This window comes from Fusarium sambucinum, chromosome II (genome assembly GCF_050947815.1).
Source record: "Fusarium sambucinum isolate potato_lamoka chromosome II, whole genome shotgun sequence".
In the NCBI taxonomy this organism is placed as follows: Eukaryota; Fungi; Ascomycota; class Sordariomycetes; order Hypocreales; family Nectriaceae; genus Fusarium; species Fusarium sambucinum.
In genome coordinates this window covers 5718666-5743315 of record NC_139293.1, presented here as the reverse complement: position 1 = coordinate 5743315, position 24650 = coordinate 5718666, and the positions used below count along the sequence as shown (strand labels likewise).

At 30.9% G+C, this 24650-nt stretch overlaps 4 protein-coding genes across 4 annotated transcripts; 1 reads left to right on the top strand and 3 right to left on the bottom strand.

Annotated features, from left to right (window-relative positions):
- Window positions 1-5830: 5830 nt before the first annotated feature.
- On the top strand, window positions 5831-6355 carry FSST1_008886 (uncharacterized protein; the record flags this gene model as incomplete). The annotated part of the gene is made up of 3 exons (XM_083225812.1): window positions 5831-5840; window positions 5894-6041; window positions 6094-6355. The coding sequence occupies 3 exons, from the start codon at window positions 5831-5833 to the stop codon at window positions 6353-6355; spliced, it is 420 nt and encodes a 139-aa protein (XP_083084847.1).
- Window positions 6356-6509: 154 nt separating this feature from the next.
- On the bottom strand, window positions 6510-7744 carry FSST1_008885 (O-methyltransferase-domain-containing protein; the record flags this gene model as incomplete). Its single annotated transcript, XM_083225810.1, has 2 exons — window positions 6510-7405; window positions 7456-7744. The coding sequence occupies 2 exons, from the start codon at window positions 7742-7744 to the stop codon at window positions 6510-6512; spliced, it is 1185 nt and encodes a 394-aa protein (XP_083084846.1).
- A 901-nt stretch (window positions 7745-8645) lies between these two features.
- Window positions 8646-9878, bottom strand: FSST1_008884 (uncharacterized protein; the record flags this gene model as incomplete). Its single annotated transcript, XM_083225809.1, has 3 exons — window positions 8646-9040; window positions 9090-9749; window positions 9803-9878. 3 exons carry the CDS (start codon window positions 9876-9878, stop codon window positions 8646-8648), a joined length of 1131 nt encoding a protein of 376 aa, XP_083084845.1.
- Window positions 9879-23841: 13963 nt separating this feature from the next.
- Window positions 23842-24222, bottom strand: FSST1_008883 (DUF4267 domain-containing protein; the record flags this gene model as incomplete). Its single annotated transcript, XM_083225808.1, has 1 exon — window positions 23842-24222. The coding sequence occupies one exon, from the start codon at window positions 24220-24222 to the stop codon at window positions 23842-23844; it is 381 nt and encodes a 126-aa protein (XP_083084844.1).
- Window positions 24223-24650: the final 428 nt, after the last annotated feature.

Below are 24650 nucleotides of genomic sequence, written 5' to 3'. Positions count from 1 at the left end.
AGCTCCACGACCTCTCAGACTTCTCCCAACCAACCCTCTACCGACCTACAAAAGAAACTCCTCATCAAGCTTTGTGAGTAAACGACCTCACTCTATGCCACACCCTCAACGATCACCAGACCTCATCAGAATGCTCTCTCAGCCATCGAGCTCAAGCTTCAAGAAACCAACAACCACCAAGTACTCAGAATACTCTCTCACAATCACCGAGATTGAGCTTCACACTAGACCTTAACACACACACACCAGTCGGAAATCTTCATCCACCAAAAGACTTCATTCTTGAGAATCGATTCACTGCAACAAAAGACCTTTACCAGTCAAGCATTCAAAAACATCGAAAGAATCAGCACCTTGTCAAATCCCACCTTTGGTGACTGAGCCGACAGACCGATTCACTCAAAGTCATGCCACAAGATTTCCCACTTCACCCAATTATCGCCACAAGAGAAGAAACAAGAGACCGGACTTTTTAGCAAGATCTTCCATGAGATCACACCAACAGACCTTTCTTGCCGACCACTATTTCGACACTTCCACTACAAAACCTACAGCCATGCAAGGACACTGCTACACAAAGACCGTCCCTTTCTTTCTCTTCTCAACTATGCCCTACCAGAACAACATCAGCAACCATCGCTCAATCATTTGATTGACCAAGCTATATCGACTCTCTTTCCGAAGTATCAGAAGATTGAGTTATCGTCAGATTCAGCTTCACATCATAATCGACCAAGTTTCATCAACTCTCTTCTGGCCACCATCCGAAGATCGGGTATGATGATAAAAGATCCAACTTCAGCTTCACTCCAAAGAAACCATGTCGAGAACCAGCCTAGTCGAAAGGATAACTCTTTTCTTCCAGCCAACTCCATGAAAGCCAGGCTTCTTTGAAACGATGAAACGATCTTTAGCGATGGCCATTTCCTTTGATGGTGTTCACGCCTACAACCCCCCTCAGCTAACTATCACAGTGACACGTACCCTTTACCTGCTCAAGGGCCTTCACCTCTAGCATTTGCCGAAAGTCAACTCTTTTATCCGCCAGACGTCTTCTACTGCCACATATTCAGTTTTGTCAGTCAAACTTTTCGACGGTATCCTCTATACGCAACAACAGCGAGCCCGTCTACGGGATATGGATTGAATCACAACCGTCCTTGCTTTGAAATCGACATAACAAGAAGATACTCGGCATTACAGCATAACTAAGCTCACTAGACACGGAAACAGCGGACTCAATAGCCAGCTCCAGCGTGAAGGTACGGCAAATGAAAACGACATTTGTCATCTTGGGGAGGTCGTGCGGACTTGGAGGTGTCAAGGTATGTTTGCGTCTCTAAAAGGTGTACGTCAACTAACTCTTTGCAGACTCACAACGCCACTCTGATATTGCAATGTGCTTTCACTCCTACAGAGCGATGCGATCATATTATGTCTCTATCGAAAAGATAGTCAACGTTATATCAAGCAATACCGACATGATGACAGTGGATCCCAGGGCCAGGAAGCCAGGCCCTGAGCTGCTTGATCTTCAGTAGCATCCTACCCGCGATCGCGTCTACCGATCGCGTTACACAGTCCACAATACCCAGAGTCAACCTCTAGTCTAGTCCGCACCTCAAACGATGGGCGTTCATGTCTACCCCGGTCATCGGAAGTAATCAAAAAGCGTCCTACCAGGTCAAATAACCTCAAACACCTCAACGTTCATCCAAACGACTACTGGATATCCTTCTGAGACGGATATCACTCATCAAACAAAGCCCTGTGCAATCATTTCAAGCAAATTTCAACAAACACGTCAAGTTACTGGTCCAAGTAACTGGTCCAAGTAACTGGCCAAACATCCAAACTCGAAAACTGTTCTCAAGAGTCTATTTCTGTCGAATTTCCACCTCCCAACAAGCGACTACGATATGGCCATCAAAACTCAGCGACTCTTGAGCACATCAAAGTTACCAATCTGAGGGAACATGGTCGACAGGGTCAATGATCTTTTCCGATACATGGCACCCCGGTGCCGACTAAAAAGCTCCCTATTAAGACCCCATCTTAATCGGTAGCAAGACCAAGGACCCGCGGAACTTTACTTCATCAGTACCTATCACTGTCCGGAGACGTTCCAATGCAATTTTCCAGCTTGCTGTCAACGCCAGTCGGCAGAAAAGACAAGTTTCAGACTGTCATTCGCTGTATGGCAATCGTGTCGTCAAAAGGTTCGGCATCAGTTAATAGGTAAGTCATTTTATTGTCATCAATTACACATTTAGCTAACATTTTGCAGCTTTGGACAATCGATCCCCAAAGAATTTAAGCTTCGTCAGAATTTCGACAGTCGCAACGGGCGCTGGACCAGACGTTTGGCAGAGAGGCCATGGAAAAAGCTCGAAGACAGACTTTGATCCGAAGGCACTGTCGCCAAAGACACTGTCGCCAAAGACACCACACCGTACTCCCTGCGATGCCCAAAGCTACTGCTTCTTTCTTGATTTAGGGCTAAGAAAGTCTACCTGAACTGGCCATCGCAACGCCATTCAGTCATACGATCCTCAATCGAACTGCTACTTTCTTGATTCAGGGCCAGCAGAAAGTCTACCTGGCCGGATTATCACAAAGCCCTTCAATCATGTTACTGCCTTCGCTATTTCACACTCAGTTGAGCGCTAGTCAGCAACGGCGGTGGCAACGACCGACAGCAACAGCGACCGGCAACAACGGCCCAGCAAGCAACTGGCAATAGCAATAGCTCTACACACTATCAATCGCGACAATACGGCTATCAGTATCCCAGATGATGTCGCACAGCAGATACGTCACCAATCACTGCTATATCTGCATCAGATGCTGAACTCACCATCAAACTCAGCTCTTCTGGTTTCGAAGTCTCCGACGAGAACGACATATTGACATATCATCGACGGCGCATGCAACAAACCTGTCACGCAGGACCATTTGTTTATTTATTGGGGCATGAATTAGACCTATGTGGACATTAGCAACGACTACAGGATGCCTTGACACACCACACGCCCTCTGCTAGCTCTTCAATCGTTAATCTCTCAAGTGGCTACAGATCACGGCCATACGGTAACTGGAGTGTCAAGTTCATCGTCATCGTCAACAGTGCCGACAAAAGAAGCACCTCTATTGTAGCAGCCGTGTAGTGTTCGACAATCCCTACGTCGTTATACGTACGCTTTCAGCATACTTCGGGCTACTTGACGAGTTCTTTTTGAAGATCTATCTTTGCACCCGAAACCATTCAACAGCAATATATGAGGCTCGAAACTCGAAACTCCTATATTCAATCCTCAGTCGAGTCAAGTCTAGATGCGCTTAAGTAAGTCACACCATCGATATAGATAATCCATCTAACATCTCACAGGCCTACAGCTGAACCCAACAGCATTGAGGGATAAGTCCCCCAAGACTAGCGACTCAACGACTTCGACAGCAGACGCTCACAAGGCAACATATCACAAACTTTTTCTTGTTACCTGCTTGTGTGGGATTCTACATATCGACTCTGCGACCACCAGCTAAAGGTTGATCAACTTCTCGATTGCCACGATGGCTCCCCTGCCCGAGGGATTGTAACTGATTGGGACCCCGTCGCGACTGGAGTATTCTTTATAACCAGTCAACTATACCTTTGACACCAGCACCCGCATGAGGTCACCGAGTGTCCACAAAGGTTCTGATACGGAACACGCAATTTAATATCTGGCACTCCCAGCCGCCCGCAACAACACAATTACCACTGCCAGTACTCCTGCCATTCTTGTCTATTGACTAGGCAAGTTACTTGGCATTCCGATTGTTGGGAATCATGCTTCGCTCCCTAACCACAGGGGCCGCCTCAGTATCCTCCTCCGCTACTACCATCGAATCTCGTGCGCACCAAGGTCTATGTGCTGGGTGAGAAATACGACATCAGAGTCCTGAATGCCCTGACTCGCTTCAGGTTCAAAAAGGTAGCTCAACATCCCAGCAGGTCGTTCCTACTTGCTGTAAAGCATATCCATGCTTCGACTATCAACCATGATTCGGCAATTCGCAGCAGTTGCAAAATATATCACGAGCACTAGACTGGGGCTGGATCTGAAGAGATTCTGCTCAGTAGCGCAACCAAACCCTCAAACCAACAGAAATAACTCGGCCAGGGTAGTCTCAGCTCGGCTCCCACTCAGCCTGTCGACCACGGCTCTGGCATTTGTTCTTGTCGTTTCCCTACCCGGCTGCTTATTGCAAAGATCCTCTTTCCTTATGTTTGAACCAATGCCAGTTCCAGCCATCCAAAACAAGGTCAAAGGGTGCGATGGCATTTACTCGCTATTTCGTTATTCCCTACTCACTGCGGGTGGTGTTACCAAACACAAATGGAAAAGCCTCGGAAGGAAAGATGGTCTTCCAACCAAACGTACACGAGATGTGCAATAGTCATCCGTGCAATAGAGAGTTTACTACCTGAGTTGTACTCAAGCGACACAGTGGCGGAAGCAACAGCACCCTTTATGTTGTCCGACGTACGTCCTTGAACCATTGGACTACTTTATAGCATGAGTATCGAACCCCACATTTACATCAACAGCCTTTTACCTCGCTGAGGCATTCAACGTCGCCCTACAGTCAGTAGTCAGCGTCAGGCTCGAGACGAAGTCAAACACAGTTCAGTCTTCTATGGAACCAAAGCTATAAAAACGACTCCAATACTGGCTTGTGTTGCATGTCGCTATTTTCCGTGCCGCGTTAAACACCCCGGGAGCGAGTTCAGCCGATTCGTTTCTGACCCATCTCAGCATATCCCTCAATCACACCAAGCAAAGAATATTGGTGTCGACCTTGACTCCTTCAAGGAATCTGCAGACGCCTGTTTTGGGCTTGGCCTCAATTCGAGTCCAGGTCCGGACATTCAGAATGCAGTCTCAAGCAACCCATCTTATCGGCGCTTCTTGGAAGCAACAAAGACTCGCCCTATCGTACCACTGCTACAGCCGACGTCAAGGGTAGACCGACCAGCTTCCCGTTTTTCCCTTCCGGTCTTTGGTTCCCTACTACGATAGCTATCGCCCTCCATGGTGAACAGCATGATCCTCTAGTCTTGGGCGAACCGAAAGTCATGCCCTCTGGGCCCGGCTATCTATAGTAGCAGGTGGTGGTGGCACTCAATTCGACGTGTTTACCAAGGTGCCCAACATGGCTGACGACATTGCAACATAGCGTCGCCACGTCCGCTCCCCCTTGACCCGAACGCTGGCACACAGGACCGAATTTGAGGAAGTTAGCCGCTTGTTCGTTCTACATCCACGCCAACTCCCATGTTGTTAAACAAGAATCTACTTGACCTTGGCAGGAACGGAGTCCAACAGCACAGGCATCCCTAGTACAAGAATGGAGACAAGGGCAACCCTCTGCTTGGAACCCTTGAGAAGGAAATTACCTACCCGTTTATGTTCTATTTCTGCCTCAACTCCTATGTTGCCAATCAGAGACCTGCCCCACCTGTTCACTACTCGGCAATTCTGGATGAGATGTCAATCAGATGCAAAAGACGCACGATCTATCGGCAGCGCTACTCATGCTCGCTCCACCACCCTGTCTCCCTCCATCCGGCTGTTTACTACACACGACTCGCTGGCAACCGGCCCTCACTCACGAGAACTTTTCCGTCAGTGGCCGGTTCAGAGGAGGCATCCGAAAGCGAAGAAACGCTCATCCAGGCTATGGTTTCATGATCCTTAAGCTTTCGCCCAGGCCTTCTCAACTTCCTCTAGGTTTTCAACAAAGGTTAATCTGTCCGCGCAGATCAAATTTTCATGTTCTTAGCATGATTGTTGGTGAGTCAATCTCAAGAAACTTATACACGAGTGTGGTCGGCTGAGAAGCACAGATTTTATCCTCAATCTTTTCAAGTGCGAGCAAGGTGTGAAAGGTTCCAATTGGGATCTAGCCCTGGAGATACTGGGATCCGTAGGTCTCGTCTTTTCTTGTCTCTTTGTCGCGGAATTGATTGCCTCTATTTGGGCATTTGGATGGGGGTAAGCACATCTACGCCCTATCATTTACGACGACCTGAAGGCTGATGTTTAGGTACTTCAACTCTTGGTTCCATTGCTTCGATGCTTCCATCGTAGTTGCGGGCTTCGTCACAGATGTCGCCCTGCGTGGCGTCCTAGAAGAAGTGGCTTCTCTGATAGTGGTCATGCGACTGTGGAGAGTTGTCAAGATCATTGGAGAGCTTGGTCTTGGTGCACAGGAGCAGACTGAAGAATTGAGTGAAAGACTGGAGGAATGTAAGAAGGAGAATGAGGTGTTGAGGAAACAATCTGATGAGCTGCGAGGAGCGCAGTAAAGTGGGTTACTTAATATTGCAATATTTGCATAAGGTCAAAAGAACATCATCACATCTCTACTATTGTAGAATTTTACAGATTTCGACGGATTCTATCATGACACAATTACCAATGCTATACCGGTAGTGCAAGCCGATGTTCTTGTTACTCTATCTACCTCGAGGCAAGTTCAGCCTCGATAACACTCTCAACTGATTGAAGTGGTCTCCAAATCTTGGTCACCTTCAATCCGACACTCTCAATCAACTCTCGCCACTCAACCTCGGTTCTCTCCTTGGCACCCAGGCAAGCCATCATGGTGATATCAGACGTTGTAACACGCGCATGGGGCTTGATAGTGCTGATCAAGCTCTCGTGGATGAGAAGTTTGGAGTAACCAGGTTCCATAGCATCGGAAAGGTGTCTAAGGATCTCTTTGGCTTGCTTATCTTCCCAGTCGTGCAGCACGTTATGCATAAAGTAAGCACGGGCACCCTTGACGGGTTGAGGAGTGAAGAAGTCGTGAGGATGTACCGAGATAGTTTCCGCGATGGTGAGTTCTTTGAGAATGTCGGGTAAGTCTTGGAGGACTAAACTACCGTGGGGAATATCGGGATGGCGTAAGTGGAACTTGGTCAAGTCATGACCCTTACTTCCACCGACATCAACTACCAATGGTCGATCAGAGTTGGAGTCAGCGACCAGTGTTTCGGTTGGATAAACCTCAACCCAAGGTGTCAGGTTGTACTTGGAGTGGCTCTCCATAGCATCGTTGAACTCCCTTGCAGCGACAGGGTCTGCACCGAGCGATTGGAACAGATTCTCTTGCTTGCCCTTCATGAACTGCCAGTTACAGTCATTTGGGTCGGTGGGGTTCTTGTACCCAATTTTCTTGAGGTAAAACGGTAATGTCCTAAACATGGGAGCGTTGACAAAGTCTGAGAGACCGCCATAGACGTTGGCGAGGGCTTGATCGGCAGTCAAAGCGTGGACCCAGGGTGTAGGTTTATAGGTATCTTCAGCAGTCTCAATGACGAGATTCTGTCCAGAGATCTGTCGAATCATGCGTCCTGTGGCGCTGTTAACACTGCACTTTAGTGGAAAACAAGGTGAGGCTTACGGATGAGCACTGGGTCAGTGTTTGTAAGCTCAGCCAGTTCAGAACAAGTCTTTTCCTGACCACCAGCCTCAATCCACTTGTGGAAAACGCCAGCATCGATCAAAGTTTTGGCACACGCATTTGTGGCTGGATTTACCCAACAATGATTCCACACAATATCCCAGGGCGTTTGGACCTTGCTAACAGCCAAGGCGAGGGCATCAAGAGCACGAACACGCTCGGCTTCATTGGTGAAAGACTTTGCGTCAAGACCTTGGAGGGCCTCGATGAGTTTGTCTGCAGATGCCATGTTGGAAAAAAAGCAATTGAGTGACAGGGGGGAGTATGCAGGACTGAGAGAATTGATGAGCGTAAAGAAATTATGGCGGGTAATCCATGATATGTACAGTACAGAGTACATACAGTAGACGCTTGTTTCTGAGTGTGTATGGTAATTGGAACGGTAGACAGGAGCAAGACTTCCGAACCCTTGTACCTGATAGCATTTCCAGTTCAATTCCGTCAAGTCAAGTCCGTGCCTCTGACGATCTCAGGTGAAGAAGAGCTAAAAAGTTCGCCTTTAAACTTGACAAGGGTCTCATCGTTGAATCGCATTGGTTCTTCCAATCAGAATCTTGCTTGAAGTCTCCCCTTGTTTAGACCTTCCGAAAAAGCCGCTGTGTCCGCGTTCAGTTCTGGGGAAAGTTTGATAGATGATCTACGCCTCTTGAACGCTCAGACAAGGTGATATTGTGGCTTGTGACACGACTAACATATTATGTCGAGATTATTGCATACAATTTCTTAAAGACAATGCACATGAACAGATACAAAATCACGCATTTGAACTCTCTTTCCAGATTGCTAGTTTGTGCCAACATATAAGGAGATCCACAAGTTAACCAGGTCCCGAATCCTTGTGGGAAAATTCCCGCGAGTTCCATCACAAAGAGGATCTGCATCCCTGTCATGTCCCCTAAAGTCTGCAGCAATACTAGAGTACCAAGAAAGAAATGACACCACTTTCTTGATCAATTTCCAAAATCATCTTTGCTTGCATTTGTTCCCATCATGTTGGTTCAGGAACACATGGGCACAAAAGTCTTATCCCAGCAGCACGGTAAGGTACAGTTGCATTCTTTTCAATTCTGCATAACAGGCTAAATAATCCCAATCATCCGGTTCGTTATCACATTGGTCAACGTGGGTGTCTAATACCCGCGGAGGCCACCCGGTCGAGTCCTTGTTCCGTCATCGTCTGGCCCAGCATGTGATACACCAAACTCAACCGTCTTGTGGATTCTTGTCGAGTTATCCGTGGCGTGATTCAGGCCTACTACAAGCGGAATGTCGTCGACACTGGAGCCGATCCTACTAGATCCATTCTCCATATCATCTCCCTGTCGACCTCCCAACTTGTCCCATCTTCCACTTGATTGGCCGCTGTGCGTGTCTTTCTTGCTGCTGTCTGTTATACGGCTGGCGTTGGCAGTGGCTATCTTGCCTTTTGCACAACGGAACAGGGGACCCAGAGTGGGTAAAGAGGCACAGATGAGAAGGATGCATCCTTCACCCAGACCAAGTATGTCAAGGAAAGGAACGGGGTCTAGAAAGGTTAGCACTTGTTAACATGGTAAGTTTGGGAGATAACTCACATGTTGGATTCTCTGCGAGTACCACAAAGATCTCCCCAAAGATGGTAAGCTTGTAGATGGAAAGGATACAGGCCAGGAAGCTCAATCCCAATGCAATTGAGACCAAAATCCTGTTCTTTAGTGGCATGTTGAGTCGCATAATAAATGGAATCGGATACAACGCAAAAAAGCCATCCAGGAATGCAGAGTAGGCGGAAGTGAAGTATCCCAAGTCAGACATGACCTGCACAGAAGAGCAAGTCCCGCCTTCGATACTTCTATCCCAGCCAAACTCCACTGGGTCGCATTGCTTGTACCACCAGATCGAGGTGGCAAGGATGCAAGCCTGCGAACTGATTGCAAGGCCCCAGAAAAGTATCGTGGTTTTCAATCCGTAGTCCAAGATGCGCTTCAGCGTAGCGATGATGGCGAACTTGGGAAGTGAAAAGGTCCAGATCAACACAGAGCTGATGATAACGTTCCATTTCAACGCGCCGGGGATGAGAGCAGGATCAATATCGTTTAGTCGTCGACCGAGACCGTAGTGTGTACCAATAGTGATCATGATGCACGTAACGAGCATTACTAGAACACAGAACGCTGTGATAAAGTCATCCCAGCCGAGGCCACCTCCGACATTCCCGAAGAACTGGCGACTGATGAGTCTGAGTACAACTACCACTGTACCAAAGGTTAGCGACAGTTGAAAATGTTTGGCCGTCAGTGAGTCGTACCTGTTGTTACCGCAAACATAGACCAACATGCCTTATCGGCAATGATGCCAAAATCATCGACATCCCACAGGCCCATTATGCGTGATTTGAAGTTCTAGCAAGCATACATAACCAACAGCTTACCAGAAAACCGGGACGGAACAGAGGGTCATCGGGGCGATGTGCATTTATAACCATCATCAGCAAAATGCCCGGGGAGGGTAAAGGATCTACAACAGGTCGTCCGTTAAGACGGGCCGCCCAGGGCCGTGTTCATGGTTCCTTACGCCATGGGACTAATGAAGCACACGCTGCAGTTTCTATAACCAAGAAGAGTACGTATCTCGTCGCTGTACGAAGGATTCTGCCGTGTCGGAGACTCCACTTGAAGTGAATCCTTCGATTTGGTGGAAGATCCGGGTCCCGGCTCATGATCTTTGATGGGGCGTCTTTGGTCGTTGTTTTCTGCTGTCTTTAATACCTGAAACACTTTGCTCTAGTTCCTCTTGTGGTGTATCCAAGCTCATATTGCCAGTCAGTCACTGCAAAAGAACTCCCCGAGTAACAAGACGTGATGTGTAAACACTTTGCTGCACATCAAAAAGCATCACATCTCTTGCCTTAGGTAGATTTGTTGTGCCGCATGACATACAGCTTAACACAGATGTGCATTGAGCCAAGTATAGATGATCATTAAACAAGCCGCCTCGGCCTGAATAAATTGTGAGACATGGCCATCTCGTTAGTTAGCGTATAAAACTCAAGCCTCCAGCGGCACATGCAATCATATCATGTAAAAAGATATGAGGGCCCTTGTCGCGCCAAGATGTGCTACAACAGTCAATCCTGGTATTCCCGGTAGCGCCATGTCTTCACGCCGATATGAAACTGATGGACAAGGGATTGTGCAATACCGTATCAACTTGTGAAATTCGGTAGCTTAATGGGTCCAATTCAAGCTTGTCAATTGGTCAGAGACACTATCTAGATTAGTCATTATGCCATTGGTCAAATGGCTGAGTTGGCTTGGCCACCACTACCCGCATATCCGGATATGCATATTAAAAACCGGGGCTTATGCATATCCGGATATATATAAAGGCTATATTAGCTTATTTTACTTTTATATATATCCTTTTCCTATAATATATACTTAATTAATCTTATTTAATATATTAATATTATTAATTTAATTTAATTTATTATTATTTTAATAATAATAGCTTTAATTAATTTAATTTCTAATTATTAAAGTATTCTTTATTTACTTAATATAAGTATTATTAATATAATTATATAGAAACTTAATAATTTCCTTAATAATACTTTTTTACTTAAAGGTATTTATAATAATTAAAATAAAATATATAAAGCTATTAATATATAAGCTTTAATAAAAAGCTATATCTTTTTAATTAAAAAGTCTTAAAAGACTTTATATAATATAAATAAGATTATTTTTAGCTATAATTATAGTTATAAGAAAAATAAAGTTATTTTTAATAATAAGAGAAAAAGAGAAACTATAATATATTAAATTAAATATAAATTCTTAATCTTTATAAAAGTAAATAAAGATAAAGTTAAGTAAAAGGTATATTATTACCTTAACCTTAAGTTTAAGATATATAATTATCTTATAAGTAATAAAGAAAATATTATTTACTTATAGTATTATAAACTTTTAAATAAATATAAATATAAGATTATAAAGCTTATAAAGGCAAAAGCTTTAATATATATTATATATAACTATCTTATATAAGATTTAAAAGGTTAAATAAAGGCTATTAATATAGATATTTATAACTATATCTTTAATATTAAGTATATTCTCTTTAAAGGTTAAGATTATATTAAAACCTTTATAAATTACTTATTTAATAATAGTTATTAGTATTAAATTAATATTAATAAGAATTAATATATAAGATTTATATTATTTTTATATTTAATATTAATTAATTATATTAAGTCTTATCTGCAAGTTATAATATTTAATTATATATATAAGACTAATAAATATAATATATCCCTTCTTAATATTATTAATATTAATAGTATTAAATATACTTTTTATATTACCTTTAGCTTTATTAATTATAAGGAAAAAAGTAATTTTATTTAAGTCCTCTTAAACTTTTATTAACTATATAATATAAATAGAATTAACCCTTTAAATATTATAGTAATAAATAACTTTATTAAAATTATTAATAATATAATTATATAAGGATTAAGATAATTATATAATATAATAAGAGGTCTAGTTATATAACTCAGTTTAATTAACTATAGTATTAATTAGGTTTTACTTTAGTATTTTAATTTTATATTAAACTCTTAACTATATATATAAATTTCTTTCTCTATAGACTTTAATTTAAATAGAGTTTCCTATTTAAGCTACTATAGCTAAATATATAAGAAAGCTATTATTTAAAATACTTATATTTATCTTTAATAGTCTAAATAAATACCCCTAGTTTTATTAACTATAGCTTATATTAACTTATTATATTATAGAATATAGTCTCTTTTATTATAAAGGTATTTTATTTTCTAATATTAAATCTATTATAAGTCTCTATAAGGAATAAAAATACTAGGGAATTATAAGACCTTATAGCTAAATATAGCTAGCGCTATACTATCTTTAATTAAAAGTCTTTAGCCTATAAAAATATATCTTAGCTTTATTATTATAAGGTTATATAAATCTTAGAATAAGGCTAAGCTAATATATAATACCTTAATAATCTTATTATATATATAGTAAAATTGCCTTATATATTGCCTAATTATAAGGCTATAGTTATAGGGTTAAATAGTATAGTAATATAGTATTAATATTATAATTATAATCTAAGTTAGCTTAATATATTAAATAAATAATTAAAGGCAGAATAATTTACTTTTTTATTACTATTTTTACCTTTCTTTATTAATAGTTTTATTATATAAAGAAAAAGAAAATATCTATTATTATCTTATTATTTTATATAGCTTTATTTTAATATAGAGTTTTATTAAAAGCTTATTTAAAAGTATAGCCTTATAGCCTTATAATATTATTAAATTATTAGATATTTACTATTTAAGCTATCTTATTTCTTTATAAAATAATTAAAAGTCTTAAAGATATAAATAAAATAATAATAAATAAATACCTTATTTATATTAATATTATTACTTATATTAACTATTTCCTTAAGGCTAATATATATATATATATTAAATATATTAAATATATTATTTTTACCTTTTATAAGCCTAGCTTTAAGAAGGATTTTAATAATAATAAAAAGGTAAATAATTAGGATAATTTCTTTAATCTTTAAAATAAAATTATATATACTTTAATAAATAATATATATTATAAATATCTTAAGAAGCTTATTAATTAATATTTAAAGTTAAACTTAAGAGAAGTTAATTATTTAATTAAAGTCTAGCTTTATCCTTATAAGTATATATTTATTTTAGTATTTATTAATAAAGTTATATACTTTAACTATTAGGCTACCTTTTAAATTAAAGGTATATATTTATTAATTAAGTCTTAATATCTTAAGGAATAGTAAATTAATCTCTTTAAGGCATTTAATATTATTAAGCAGGTTATTAAATATTAATTTACTAAATTAAAATACCTTTAAGAATATTAATTATTAATAAATTTAAGTTATTAAATTGCCTTTAAGGGATATTTATATAATTAAGTCTATAGTTAAATATTATATAAAGCTTTAAAGGAAATTAACTATTAATAAGAGAGAATATCTTTAAATCTCTCTCTTTATATAAAGATATTTACTTAATCTCTTAGGCTTTTATATATATATTATATATTAGAATTAATATAATAAAAAAAGCCTTTTATTTTTAATAACTTTAATTAATATTAATATCTATATTATACTAATAAGCTTTCTATTATTATTAAGCTATACTATATATATAATTACTATATAGCTTTAAGTTAATTATTAATATTAAGTATATAATATAAGCTATTATTATTTAAAATAATTAAGAGTTTACTTTTAAAGCTTAAAAGAAAGCCTTAAATTTACTTTACTTATAGTATTAAAGGCTATATAAAGAATTTATATTAATATATTAAATACTATAATATTAAATTTTAAGGAGATAATAAATTACTTTATTAAAAAGCCTTTATTAAAAAGAAAATACCTTACCCTTTAACTTCTCTGCCTCCTTTAAGAATAGAAAAAAGTATAATAATATATACCCTTTTATACCTTTTATTGCCTAATCTATACTATTTATAATAAAAGCTATATAAAGTATTTACTAAGTATTTATAATATAGAAAAGCTTAATATAATACTTAATTAAAGAGATTAGTTTTTATAGATTAAGGATAATATAAGGTAATTAGGCTTTTACTATAATATAATATATCTCTATATAGATAATATAAAGGGAATATATAAATAAGGGATTTTATAAAGTCTTTTAATATAAATAGACTATATAATTAAATAATTAAAGAAATAAATAGCTAGATTAATTAAGATTATTACTTTAATAGTAAAGCTAAAGCTATTAAAGAGTAGCTTTAAGATATATATAGTCCTTTATATATTAATTATTAAAATAGCCTTCTTAGTATATTATAAAGAATAGCTTAAGGAGAGGATTTAATAATAAAATAGCTAATATATAAAGGTTAAAATGCCTATATATAATAGAAAATCTATTTATTATTAAGTTAATTACTATATATATTTAAAATTAGCTTAAAAAGGTAAATTAATAAGTATATAAATTAATATTTAATTAATTTAATTAATTTACTTATTTAAAGCTATAATAATATATTACTTTTTATAGTAATTTTATAATTATAAATCCTCTTAATTAAAATAAGGCTACCTTATAAGTAATTATATAACTTTAATTACTTTATAATTATTTCTTTTATATTTATTATATTAATATAATTTATATATTATTAAATAGAGAAAAATAAATACAATTAAATAGTATATAAATAGCCTTAGTCTAATATCTATTTATAATTATTTTTAATATTATTAATACTTTAAAAAACTATAATTATTTATTATATTTAACTTATTTAACTTACTTTATAGGGCTATATAATTTATATATAGACTAATAATAATAAAGTATAATAATATTAAAATAACTATAGTAAATACTTTAATTTAATACCTTTTTAATTAATTACTTTAATCTACTGCCTTTTTTATTAAACCTAGCTAATCTGCCTTTAAGGATTTACTATAATAAACTAGACTTAAGCAGCTACTTATAAGTATTAATAAATAGTATTATTTAGCTTAAAGAGAAAAAGGGATTTCTAGATAATTACCTTTCTTTTTTCCTTATATAGAGATAAAATAAGCTACTTAGATTCCTTATTAAACTAGGGTATAAGTATAGCTTAAGCCTATAATATACTTCCTTTTTATACCCTTTAATATTACCTTAAATAAAGAATTTTTTAAATTTAATTTAAATAGAATTTAAATAAAGTTTTAATTAGATTTTCTTTAATATTTTAATATTAAAAATTATTTTCTAGAATTACTTAATAAAACTTTAAGATAAGTCTTAATAAATATTACCTTATATTTTTAGATTTTTATTATATTATTTTCTATAGGTATTATTAAGTTTATATATCTTAACTATTATCCTAGAGATATTTTTTATTTATACCTTATTATATATCTTAATTAACCTTATTATTTTTCTATTTATTTTTATTAAGGTTTTTAAATAACTCTTTATTATTTTTCCTTATATTTATTATTTTATTTTATTAAATTCTTTTATATTCTTATTTATATATTCTTTATACCTATAGGTATTTAGCTATTATCTATTTTATTTTCTTATTATAACTAGCTTTATATCTCTTTATATACTTATTTTACTTTACCTTTTTTCCTTTTATTATCTTATTATACTTATATTTATATTTATTAATATTTATATTATATTAATATAAACCTTTATTAATTTATCTTAAATCTTATTATTATTATAGCTATTACTATTAATCTTCCTAGTAATTCCTTTATTTCCCCTAGTAATAAAAAGGATAGCTTTATTAAGTATTATATTATTAATATATATATTATTAATAAAAATAATAATAATAAAGAGTTTTAAGTCTTTATAGCCTTTATTATACTTTATATTTAATATATTATTAAATTATATAAGTTTAAGATCTTTAGACTTTATTTATTAAATAATAGCTATACTTATAAGTAATATTTAAAAGTAAAAAGAATATATTCCTAGGAGAATTTACTTTATACCTTTAATCCTGCCTTATAAGCTTAACTATACTATTTATAGTCCTTTACTAAGAATAATATATATATTATTATTTTTAATATAAAAAAGAAATACTTTTAAATTATTAAAGAATTTTACTATTATATTAACTAATTTAAAGATTTATTTACTTTTACTTATATTAATTAAACCTTTATTTAGCTTATTTACTTTCTTTTTAATACTTATTAAATTCTTAGTTTTAATTTAACCTTATTTATCTCTAGCTTTTAAGCTATTATTTTATTACCCTCTAACTTTAATTTAATTATTTTTTTTACTTATAATAATATTACTACTTTCTAGTAATAAACCTAGGCTAATTTCTAGGCCTTAGCCTAAATAGGCTATACCTTTATCTATAAGTAATATAATTAAAATATTTAAATTACTTTTATTTTTATTATTAATATTACTGCCTTTATTAAAGTTATTTATACCTTTTATAGGTTTTACTATTAATCTTATTTTTATTATTATTAATATAATAAATCTATTAAATTAGAAAAATTTAATTATTTTTATTCTCTTTATAATAATAATTAGTTTTTAATTAATAATATTTATTATTATACCCTTTAAAGCAGCTTAAATTTAGCTATTACTATATTAATTAAGTTTATATTATACCTAGGTTATACTTAAATTATTTTATTCTTAATTCTATATAATTTATTTTTAATCTTTATTATTTATATTATTATTATAATTAATATATTACTATAATTCTTTATTATTTTAAGTAATATTTTAGTTTATTTAAAGCTATTTAAATAAAATATATTTTTATATTTTATTTTATATTTATTTAATACCTATATATTTAATATATTTTTTAATAGCTATTATTATAATTTAATATAGCCTTTCTATTTAATTAGTATATTATAGTATTATCCTTATCCTAATATATTCTTAGCTATTAAGATAGCCTTAACTTTATATTCTTTTTAAAATTCTAATTGCCCTTTTTAAAGTATTAATTATAATAATAGTCTTATATTTACTTATACTTATTAGGATAAAGGATTTAAAGCTATTTATTTTATTAGGTTAATATAAAAATTTAAATAAATCCTTAGTAAAATATTAAAATAAATATTAAATTTATTTAAAACTTTAACTATATTATACTTAGCTATTATTTAATTAAGTTTCTTATTTAATTAATTTATTTTAATATTATATAAATTAAGCTAAACTTAATCTTTAACTTAAAATCTCTTAGCTAAATATTAATATTAATTATAAGAGTCTTATATTTATTATTAATAGTATATAATAATAGCCTATATTATCTTTAACCCTTTATAAAGTTAAGTAATAAAAAAGGCAGCTTATCCTTTAAGGTTTATAGCTAATAGTTAAAGTTATTTAGCTTACTATATAATATTAAAATTAAATCTATATAGTAATTTATTTAAGCTATAGCTTATTACTATAGATAATTTATTATTTAAGGCTTATTATATTATTAGGAAGTATTTTAGCTAATTAAACTATTTAAAGAATATTATTATATATAAAATAGCTTAGACTTCTTAATTAGCTTATTTAATTCTACTATTAATTTAAGGGTAATAAGAAATAAATAAAAGCTACTTTATTTTTATTAATTAATAGAGTTTTCTTTAAAACTTATTTAATTAATTTAATCTTTTATTAGTTATAATTTATCTTAAAAAGCTATAAAACCTTTATTAATAATATTTAAACTATATAATATAAGCTTTTATTAAAATACTTAATAATACCTCTAATTAAATATATTTTAATAGTCTATTTATTATAATTATATAAAATATTAAATTAGCCTTTATTTAGCTTAATAATTTTACTATAAAATTAATTAAGATTTATATAAAGTATTTATTAGTAATAAGTAATAGATATAATAAGCCTTATTATTTTTATTTACTTTTATATACTTTAATATAATAGTAATTCTTATAAAATTACCTAATAGCTTATAATATACTATTTTAATAGTAATTATAAGTAATTATCTTAAAAATTATATTTTTTCCTAGGTATTTTATAATAAAGCTATTATAAATATTATAAATAATTACTATTATAAATAGCTTATATAAAAGTAATTATATTTATCCTTAGTATAAAAATATTCCTTATAAGTTAATAAAGTAGTCTTAAATCTATTTAATTATCTTTATAATCTTTAAAAACTTTTATTTCTTATTCTTAATAGCTTATAATTAAGCCTTATATATATATAATATTATTACTTTTTAATTCTATAGAGATTATAAATATATATTAATAAAGATTATAAATCCTTATAATAGCTTTATTTAAATAATATTAATATTATTTTTATTTATAGCTAGCCTATTTTATATAGGTATTTCTTTTTTATTAATTCCTAGTAAATTAATTATAATTATAAAGATATTAATTAATTATAAGACTTAGCCTCTATATAATACTATATTTAAGTAATTTTAATCTTTTTAAAAAAATATATTAAATTTAAAAGTTAATTTCCCTAGTTAATATTAAAAGTAAAAGTTAAATTTAAATAATAAATTAGCTTAATATATTTATTATTTTAAGATTTTATAAGCTTTTATAAAATACTTAAGGTTCTTATAATCTATATAAATTATAAAAGGATAATAAAGTTTATAAAGCTTTATAGACTAGGCTATTAAATATAAAATAATAATTAATAGTTCTTTATTATAAATTATATAGTTATATTATATTAAATTAAGTATTATTAAGTAATAAACTATTAAATATAAAATTTCTTAGTTATTTTTCTAGGATAAATATTTACTTAAGGCTATATTAAAATAATTTACTTTTATAATTATATTCTTATTTAATTTTTATTATATTAAGATAAAGCCTATAATAAATATTTCCTTAAGCTATTAAAATATATCTTAAGTAGCCTTTATTTATTTAAACTTTATATTCTTTTTTATTAAGTAATTTAATAGTATTATAATAGCAGTAATATTATTAATAAAATTATAATAAAAGTTAATAAATCCTAGGAAACTTTATAATCCTTATAAATATATTAAAGGCTCTTAGTCTTAAATAGTAATAACCTTTTTTAAATTAAATCTAATTTTAATTTTTACTTAAATAATATATCCTAGGTATTTAATTATATTTATTATAAAATTATATTTCTATAGATTAAAATTAAATTCTATTTATTATAAATATTTTAATATCTTATAAACTTTCTATATATAGTCTTTTTATAATTCTTTATTATAAATAAGGATATTATTAAAGTATATTATAATAAAAATACCTAGGGATATACTTAAGGTATTATTAATATATCTCTAGAATATAATTAAAGTATTTACTAGATTAAATAAGGTTATTAGCTATTTAAAAAGCTTAAAATATATTTAAAATATTATAAGGTATTTTTAGCTTAAGGTAATTTATATTTTATAGAATATTATATAAATATTTAGCTTTATAGGCTATTTTACTTTTAATAATAATTATAATATTTTCTTAATAAGAGGTAAAAGGTATTAGTCTTATTATATAACCTTATTAAGTACTTTATAGTTTATATAGAATTACTATTTTCCCTTTAATTCTTTTACTAATAAAATAAATATTATAGCTAATAATAAACTAGCCTTAATTTATCCTTTATCTATAAAGTCTATAACTTATTTATAGAATTTAAATAAATAATCTTTTAATATATTATATAATAGTCCTTATAGTAAATCTAAGGATTCCCTATTTAATCTAGGCTTAAATTAAATATAATAATCTTATATACCTTAAGATAATAATAAGGCAAATGCCTTTTTAGAATTAAATAAGTCCTTATAGTCTAATAATTCTAAGAATAATTAAGTCTAGTTTTTCTCTAGGTAAAGCCTTAGTATATATTCTATAGATACTATAAGATAAAGAATTTTAATTATTTTATTAAGGCTAATAGTAATAAAGGTTTTTAGTTATTATATACCTTTTATTTATTATTTTATAAATACTATAAAAATAGATTTTATAATAAATATAATTAGTCTTAATATTATTTTTATTTTAATATTTTAAATTATTATATTATTTATAATATTAATTATAATTTTATACTTTTTAATATAAATTATAATATTATAATATATTAATTATAAAAGTCCTAGTATTATTTCCTAGGATAAGTTTAAAATAATATAAAAAGCTATAAGAAATTACTAGCTATTTAAGCTTATTATAATTTATATAATATATATAATTTATAGTATTATTATTTATATTAAATAATCTTATAATTATATTTCTATAGCTATTTTAACTTTATAAGGATATATAAATTTAATTAAGTTTAATTTAAAGTATTATATTAATTATTTATTTATAGCTTTATAATAATTATAATTACTATTAATTTATATATTAATAAATAAATATAAATTTAAAAAGGTAAAGATTATAAGTAAAAGACTATTTATAATTATATTTATCTCTTAAAACTAAGTTTTTATTTTAATTTAATATATATTTATTAAGCTATTATAATTAACTATTAACTTTTATATAAGATTATACTTAAGAGTCTTTAGTTTCCTTAATTATTTTTTAATTAAATATTATTATTATCCTAATCCTTAGCTTAAAATACTTAGACTTATATCTAATTAACTAGTTATTATATTAGGCCTAAATAATATAAAGCTATTATATAGCCCTAGGAATTATAATAAAAATATAATTTTAATATATATTATTATTAAAGTATTTCTATTAAAACCTATTAGGCTTTAGGCTTAATATTTATATTATATTTAATATAAAGGTTTTACTTATTATAAATAGCCTTAATAGAGGCTAAGTTAATTCTTAATATAATAATATTACTATTTCTATTAACCTTAGGTTACAATAATATCTAGGTTAAAGTATAATAATTAAAAAATTTCTCTTTAAGCTTATATAATTCTAGCTTAATAATAATAGCTTAATATTAAAATATTACTTTATTATAATTATTATAAAGAATACTTTAGCTAATTAAGTAATTATATAATTACTTATTTAAGATATAATATAACTTTATAAGCTTAATATTATTATTTTAATTTAATCTTTTTATTATTATAAGCTTTTAATTAAAGTAAATATAAAACTTAATAAATTCCTTATTAAGGCCTTATTAAATATATTTAAATTTAATTTATATAATTTCTTATTAATATTAATTACTATATATATTTTTTAAGTAATTAAAAAACTTCTAAGGATTATAATATTAAAAAGATTTACTTTTAAAGAAGGCTATTACCTTTTATTATACCTTTTCCTCTAAGTTAAAGAAAATATAAAACTATTAATCCTTATAGTCTTTAATTTTATAAGCTAAAGTATTAATTATATATTTAATTATTATTCTCTATATAGGCTCTATATTCCTATCTTTATTAAAGGTATAAATTATAAGTAATTACTTTTATTAATAAATCTTATTAATTTAAAGTATTATTAAGACTATTAGATTTATATATTAAGGTATTAGTATTAATAGGTATAATTATAAAAAGGCTTTAAGGTATATCTCTAGGTTATTTATATTATTATAAAAGGCTTTTTATTAATTTTATATTAATTTAGCTATAAAGGCTTAAATATTATTAAATAGCTCTCTATATTTAAATTTAGCTTAATTAAGTATTATATTTAATATTACCTTTAGTTATTATTTTTCCTTTATATTAAAGTCTAAGGGTATTTTAATTAAAAGGTTTTCTTAGCTTTAAATTAAAAAAAGCTAAATAATTATAATAAACTAGACTTAAGTAACTATTTATAAGTATTAATAAATAGTATTATTTAGCTTAAAGAGAAAGAGGGATTTCTAGATAATTACCTTTCCTTCTTCTTTATATAGAGATAAAATAAGCTACTTAGATTCCTTATTAAACTAGGGTATAGGTATAGCCTAAGCCTATAATATTTACCTAAGTAATATATATATTATTTTATTATATTATTTTAATTACTAAAGTATATATTATTATTCTTATAGCTAATATAGGCTAAGCTAATTTAAGAATAAGGTTATTATTAGCTTAATATATTATATTATACCTTATAAGATTCTATATAATAAAAAAAGATATAATATCTAGGATTAATTAAGCTTAATATTAATTTATAATATTATTAAATTAGCTAATATATTAAATGCTTTAAACTTAATAACTATAAAGTATAATAATTTATATAGCTAGCTAGCCTCTTAAATAATAATATATAGTTATAGCAGTATAAATTTAACTAATTAAAAGTAAAAATAACTATATTAATTAATTAAAATAATATTAATTTACTTATTATTAAGGGCTAAAGAAGTTAAAAGTAAATAATATAGTAAATTTATTCTCTTAACTTTATATAAAAGCTTTAAGAATTAAATAAAAAAAGCTAGCTTTTTTTCTTATAAGACTATTAGATTTAAATATATTATTATTAATTATAAAAGGCTAAAGTATAAATTAATTATTTTAATTAAAAGAATATTAATAACTATAAGTAATAATATTATCTTTAAAAATCTAAAAGCTAATCTTATTATTTAAGTTATTATTATTAGCTATTATTAAATATTATTTTCTATAATAGCTTAATATTAAATTAAAATAATTTAATAGCCTTATAAAGTAAAATATATATATATAAAGCTATATTATAATTTAGCTATATATTAATATAGATTAACCTATTTAATAATATTATAATAAATAGTATTATAATACTAAGGATATAGCTAAATTAATAAGTAATAAGACTTTAATAAGTCTATAGATAATAAAGTATAATATTAAGTAACTTTATTATAATTCTATATATTAATAAAGCTTTAAATAGCTTTAATAAAAGCTAGATACTTAAATTAAAAGGGGAATATATATATAACCTTAAAGGTAGTTATATTATTATATATATATCTGGATATGCATAAGCCCCGGTTTTTAATATATACATCCGGATATACAGGTATTAGAACCCGAGTAAGCTTAGGTCCCACTAATCTACCGAATTTCACAAATTAATACGGTAGTTAGGCTAATGTCTAGCGGTTAGTAGACTAAGAACAGCGAATTAGCGCCATGGTCCGATTACAACCCTTGGCGCACTGAAATCTGAATGATTCCAATGTCAAAAAATGTATGTACAAGTCGCAGGTCATTCGTGTCCTGTTTATGAGTGAGCCATGGCAAAAAATGATGATGAACCACTTTTGGAAGGGTTTGCAAAACCAGAACTCCCCCGGGAAGGCTCGAACTTCCGATCTCCCGATTGTCTATGAATAACAGTCGGACGCTTTAGCCAACTAAGCCACAGGGGAATATGTTAGTTATAAGTGCGAGTCAAATTACTGTATATATTCGTTACAGCGAACTTGCTTCGAATACTTACCCTATTGGAAACTCAATCCCAGTTAATTATTCATCTCTTCCACTTATTTGGAGCCATTTCAATATTCTAAGGATAAACCCCTTGGTACAAAATAGTATGTTGTCCATTTGTCTCGTTTTTATGATGGTTAAAGGGTAATGACGTGCAGTGTTTATTATAAACATTCAGCAATCCAAACAATTTTCATCGAACAACCGACACGGATTCACGTCGCCCTGTCCACTTAATTATTGGCCACATATTTAACACTCTTATTGTCGACACAGAATATTCAACCAACAACTATTTCAAGACAAATAATAATTCGCAGCAGCTCCGGCAATGCAAAGCGGCGCAAATACCCAATGCATCCATTCTCCGTGTCCAATTACTGACTTGGCAACAATTCCATCCGTCACGCACATTGCGAGTCCACCAAGATAAATCATGTTGATCAGCTTCGGGTCTCGCGTGAGACTCAAATTGAGACCGATTGAGCCGATGACGACGTTTCTGATACCGTAGACACGCGCAAGACCTTGAGTAAGTTGTCGCGCTTTGGGCTCCGACGGGATGGTGAACTCCAGTTGCTGCAGAGTTGCTTCGGGGCGGATGAGAAGGTTGAGACCGATGAGACCAGGGACAAGGGCCATCAACTGGTTTCCATAATGGAGGACGTTTTCGTTCATCTTGATGGCTTTAATTGAGAGCTTACTGTCAATGACTGTTTCAGCAGATTCGAATTGTTGAGTTTGATGTGGGTCGAAAATATGGTTTGTGAATAGAATTGGGAGAGGTTGCCAAACAGACAAGGGACAAGTTCAAAATAAATAACTGTCTGACCATGAACGGGCTTATATACTCTTTAGATCGCTCTGACAATTTAATCGAACTTGATCCTTCGTGCTGACACGGACTTTATTGTCCATATCACCTAACTCCACCTCATCCATTGGTCAGGTTAGCTCTCTGTCTCACTCAGACGCGCCAGCCACGTCTACGGGTAGCAGAAAAAATAGCCTTCCAAGTCTTAGGGTATAAAAATAAGTAGTCTAAGAACTATGGCCTAAGGGGCATAAAGTGACCTACTAATTTCGTCTCTTATGCTTTCAGCGGT